This window comes from Morone saxatilis, unplaced genomic scaffold (genome assembly GCF_004916995.1).
Source record: "Morone saxatilis isolate NCDOM2014 unplaced genomic scaffold, NCSU_SB_2.0 Contig3, whole genome shotgun sequence".
Lineage (NCBI taxonomy): Eukaryota > Metazoa > Chordata > Actinopteri > Moronidae > Morone > Morone saxatilis.
Window position 1 is genome coordinate 6528576 of NW_023339873.1, and position 5341 is coordinate 6533916.

The 5341-nt window shown below is 39.8% G+C and overlaps 1 protein-coding gene across 2 annotated transcripts in view; it reads right to left on the reverse strand.

Annotated features, from left to right (window-relative positions):
* The window catches only part of plekhh1 (pleckstrin homology domain containing, family H (with MyTH4 domain) member 1), a 31827-nt gene that overhangs the window by 18870 nt on the left and 7616 nt on the right, over nt 1-5341 (reverse strand). For both annotated transcript variants that reach the window (XM_035674162.1, XM_035674161.1), the window contains exon 2: nt 1035-1097. In XM_035674162.1, the coding sequence (XP_035530055.1) occupies nt 1035-1097 (63 nt within the window). The remainder of the gene's footprint in view (nt 1-1034; nt 1098-5341) is intronic.

Genomic DNA, 5341 nt, shown 5'->3' on the forward strand with positions numbered 1-5341 from the left:
TCACATTGAGAAGGATCTATTGTCAGAAATATAATATGTATAGGTATGTTTTCATTAGTGTTTAATCACCTGAATATAAGAATTGTTGTGTTTTGTTACCTTACAATGAGCCAGTTTATCAACAACATCACACATCTCCGCCATGTTGAACTGTCATGTTTCTACAGTAGTCCTGAATGGACAAACCAAACGCTGTCTCTAGACAACCACCGTAGTTTCTCCTACAAGCTTGGAAAGCAGCTGTATTCAGTTGGTTGCAATCTGCAACATAGACGTCACTAAATCCTTCACACTGGCCCTTTAAGTCGGTTAATTTTTTTGTCAAATCACTCAATGTGCTAAAAGAAATTGCAATAAACATTGCATATAAATGTAATTGTTCAGGAAAAATATGATCGCCTTGTGAATGTTACAAAGATTACATTAACAAAGACTAATTTTAATTGTTTATTTGAGTCAATTTTTAGGTTATGTTTTCTACTTTTTAAATGATAATTCTGGATTTTTTACAATTTATTTACATTGTTTGGGCCACAATTTCTACCAGTTATAAAAACATTGTAATTACCAAAGTAATAGCTGAGATAAAAGGGTTAAAAAAACACAAGCGGTCAGATGTTCACACTGGTCTTTAAACCATCTTTTAGGGGGTAACACCAAAAACAAGTCAGTAATTATTCTGTGTGAAGCAACAGCAAGTAAATGTCATCAAAAACTGAAAGTGCAACCCTCCCAAAACAACAGCTAAACGCACGATCAGAGAGCTTTGGTGCAAGTGCTTAGGGCTTTCAAAGTTGAACCTGGTTCAAGTTTGTCTGTAACAACACACAGTTCGGAAATAATCTTACAATTCGCCTGCATATTATTTCTCCAGATAAGTTCAGCCCGGGGGTTTGTTTAAAACCTGCTCATGTTTCTTGCCCTGTTGGACTTCTTTTTGTGTTGCAGCCACATTCAGGTTTTTAAAAAAAAAGCCAAATTAGCATTTCATATTTCGCAAGCTGTGGTCAAAAGGATGAGAGCTACCCTTCTACCTGTTTCTCAGCACTCTCAGCCCGCTGGTCAGCCTCCGTCACCCTCTGCTCCAGCTCCTGCATCTGGAATAGAGACAAAAGAAGTTACAATGGCTCTAAACACACGTCAGCAAATCCTCAAGAGTTACACTTAATTTAAAGAAAGAAAACACCTACAGCAGCCCAGAGCAACAAGTTCTGGCAAGACACGTCATATAACCTGCCACAAAAGGCCCTATTAGACAGACCACCAAGCCAGAATCTGCCTACACAAACACACACCTAAAGATGCACACAGACAGACTTAATCCTTCATAATCACCATTGCCATAGTGAAGACATTTAAATGATTAATGGAATGGGAAGCAACTGTGCTAGGAAAACAATCCTAATCAAGAAAATCTTTCTGAATAAACAACGGAAGAATAAAACTGGTTGAGAGGGTCAAGCATCAGCCAAGTCAGAGAGAAGAGGAAGCACATGAAGGATAATCTTCTGTAAAATCAAATAATTTACAACGAGTGGCACTTTACACAGAAGGGCACGGACAAACTGTAGAGCCAGCAGAGAGGCCCTCAGAGGAGGCTGAACATCTTTCACACTACTGCCGCTGGTCAAACAGCAGCGTGATAGAAGAATGCCACTGTGTGTGTGCACAAGCTTGCGTCACCTTTTGTGCAAGCATGCATACTCATGCTTTCAAAGGCAAACACTGTCCATGCTGCAAGTCCCCTGTCTCTCTGCATGCCACACACACACACACACACACACACACACAAGTGCATAGACAAAATACTCCTAAATGCTTGCGCACACACACAAGTTCGACCCTTACTTCTGAGTTCAGTGACCCATGTGAAAGGAGAACAAACATACTAATGGATTCACTCTGCCTGAGAGATGCATTCTGAATTCCTCCCATCATCTTTGTTTCCCTTCCCCTTTGTTTCTTTCGGTCTCCCTTTCTCGTCAGTTCCATAAAGGCCGCCTGATTCCCAGAATCCACCACCACTCACAACATCTGAACGCTTCCTCACAGCCAGATTAACACTCACTAAAGCCAGAGCGCATGTTGATGGTTAGTGGTGAGATGACGCTTCACCTCAAGGTCAGAAGCGTTCACAGTGAGTCAAAGGCTTTACCGAGCTAGAGCCAAAGAGCAAACAGCACAGAGTCCTCCATTCAAAACGAGAGGCAAGCCAGCACTTTTAAGTGAATATAAAGTACTTCAGAGGTCAAAATGTAGAACAGATGTGAGGAGTGGTCATCAGAAAGAGCCATTGAACAGCCTAAAAACCTGCTACATCCAGTCTGAGGACAAGATAGAGGTCAGGAGGTGGAGGTGGTTGGATGTTGAGTTGTGAGTTTAAAATGTGAGTGTGAAGCTGACGCAGGACCATAACTGGAGGTGTGTGTGAGTATATAAAGAGCTAGGCTTACAGTCATAGTACTGAGCACAAGGCATTGAATACGTCTTTTAAGTCGCTCAGATTCAAAAGGACAAATGGTGGATATCAGTTCTACCAGCGTGTATGCAGAGAGACGCTTTAGCATCTCTGGGGTTCAAGTGGTTTCCCTTAAGGGCATTTATTTCAGCTGTGTGGAAAGAAGAAAGACGTACCGACACGGCCCTCTCAGACGAAGTTAAGAACCCCTTCATTAACACCGCCTGTCATGTTGCAAATGATTTTGGGTCTTAACTGTTTCATTACTTTTTAGCCAACTATTTTAGCCATTTATATCCATTATCCAATAGGATATTTTAACTATCCATCCATTAGTTAACTACTTTTATCCATTACTTCCTGTTAGCTAATGATTCAAACTGGATATTCTTTTAGTGATTTCACCATATCCAAATACACTTAGCTCACTATTGTAACTGTTCATTTATCATTTTTATCCATTACTTAAAATTTGATTTATTTTCACCATTTATCCAATACTTTGATATAAATATTTTAAGTTTATCAGTTCTAGCTTTCAACCTATCAGCTATTTTAGCTATTGCACCATTTATCAAATATTTAACTGTTTATCCTTTACTTTTAGCCAACTATTTTTCTTTCTTACTATTAGCTACCTGTTTAAATGCCTCTGCTTGCAAACTAAACTCGATATGTAGATATATATTTTCTAATCAAAACAAAATGTCTCAAATTAGTTGAGCTTATTCAGAATATTTGTAGTATATCTGGTAACTGAAGAAGTTACCAACAGTTGGGATTCACTGTTACATAACATCTCTGACTGCAGTTCGCAATCAATGGGTGACCTGATTGTAAACTGGCTTCTTTAGCCTTAAGGCTATTAGATATGGATACAGACAGTGTAAGGTGGTGCTGGGTTTATCTTTCCGTCTGTCTCTGTCTGTTTAGTCGTTGCAGAGTCCAACTGTTGCAGCCTGAGTCGCTGAGCAGGCGTGAAACAACTATGTCTTCAATCCAGCATCTGTCAGGCCACGGTGCAACACACCAACTTCTTCTGCTGACAAGGCTGGAAATTGATGAGGTGGGAGTCGGGTTTCGTAAAGCTTTGTATTAACAGCTTGAGTTGCATCTATATCGCCAGACTTTAAGGAGTTTCTTGATATTCCGTATTCTTACTAACAAGTATTGTCTGTGAACCAAAAACATAATCAACAGATTAATGTTGTTTCACAGTTTATTTGCAGTCCTGCTGTCTTAAATACTCAATAAAGCACCAGATCCGCAGCTTAAAGTAGTCCTCAACAAACTGACTCTTGTTTGAGTAACTGTTGCTGAAAACTACAATGTCCAGTAGTTTTAGGAACTTATTTAGCCTTTTTTTAGACCCATTTTTAAAGATTTAAATCTAAGGACAATAAAGGGTTACAGGCATCCTCAAGAGTAGTGAAAGACTAATGCACTGTTGCTTGTCCTTATCTGTGCGCCTTTTAGCTCAAACTATAACTGAAAATGAGAGTGGATGACAGAGTAAAGCAGAGTGTTGGACCCCTCTGCCTCAGTATGGATTCCAGAGGATCAGATAATATCCAGGGAGGTGGAGATAAGAAGAGGACAGATCATCTGCTTCCCAGACAGCTAACAGATCTGTCACAGTTAAATATCTGTTTACTGTTACTGCGAGAAACTAACTGACAAGAGATTAGAGATCTGATCCCCTAGATTGGATTGTCCTGCCTCCTCTCTATGTCTTTACACTGTTCACGTGAACAGGATCTGAAAACGGCAGAGAAGGTAGAGGAGTCGTCAAATATTGGTTTCGCTGTGAAATATCAGTTCACTGAGTGCGCCGCCTGCGTCTCAACTTTAATCATTAACCCTTGTGCACAGCTGATGGTTAGCAATGACTCCCGCTCAATCATTACATGTTAAAACCTCTGTAGAAAAGAGGGGGAAAGAGAGTGCACAGATAAGGGAAAGAGAGAAAAGGTACTAGTAGAGAAAGAGTAAAATAAAGGCATCACACAGTGTGAATACCACGTGGGACATCAGCACTTAATATGAAATGCTGTACTCCTTTTAATGCCTCAGTGATTATCTATTAAATCCACTTTAATCATTAAGATATGGAGACAAAAGAGAGAGAGAAAGCTGATAAAAAAACGGGTAAAACACAAGACAAATGCATAAAACTAGCTCCTAACTCTCACAGGGTTAAATATAGGCAACCTTAACAGACTGAGGCAGTTGATCTATCAGAAAGAGCTGATCCAAACAAATCCTCTCATGAAAATAAATGTTTATACACACAACTGCGAACCTAGTGACCTTCCCGCAGCCATCCTTGCTGACTGATATCACTGGCCCGAGTCAAATAACTGCGTTTTTTTGCTCCTCGAGCCACGTGAGGCTTATGGAAGAGATTAATCTAATTTGTTCAGTATTAGATTATCCGAGTAATGAAAGGAAACCTTGAAGTGGGAATACCACCCAATTTAAAAATTCCTCTGAATGAGGTATTTCTATATTCTGGGACAGCCAAGTAAAGATATTTGAAACTCAATTGTCTGTTTTCCAGCAGCCTCAGTAAGGATTTTGATATCAAGCTCTTGTAAACGTCTTCTTTTGAAGGTCAATCCCTGACAATGTGTGTAGTATTGTGAACTCTTTAGGCTAAATTATTCAGTTATAAAGTTGCGTCAAACATGTTATATTCTCTCCTAGTCACTTTACAGTCTCTTCCAGTTCTTTCTGTATGAAGTTTCTGTTTTTATAGGCCACCAGCTGACAGCTGCCGATTGCACTTTCCTAATCCGCAGTAAAAACTCTTAAATGGAGTACTTGTTACACTCCTCACAAGGCAAATGGGGCATCTCCTTCTCCCCACTCTCTCTCTCTCTC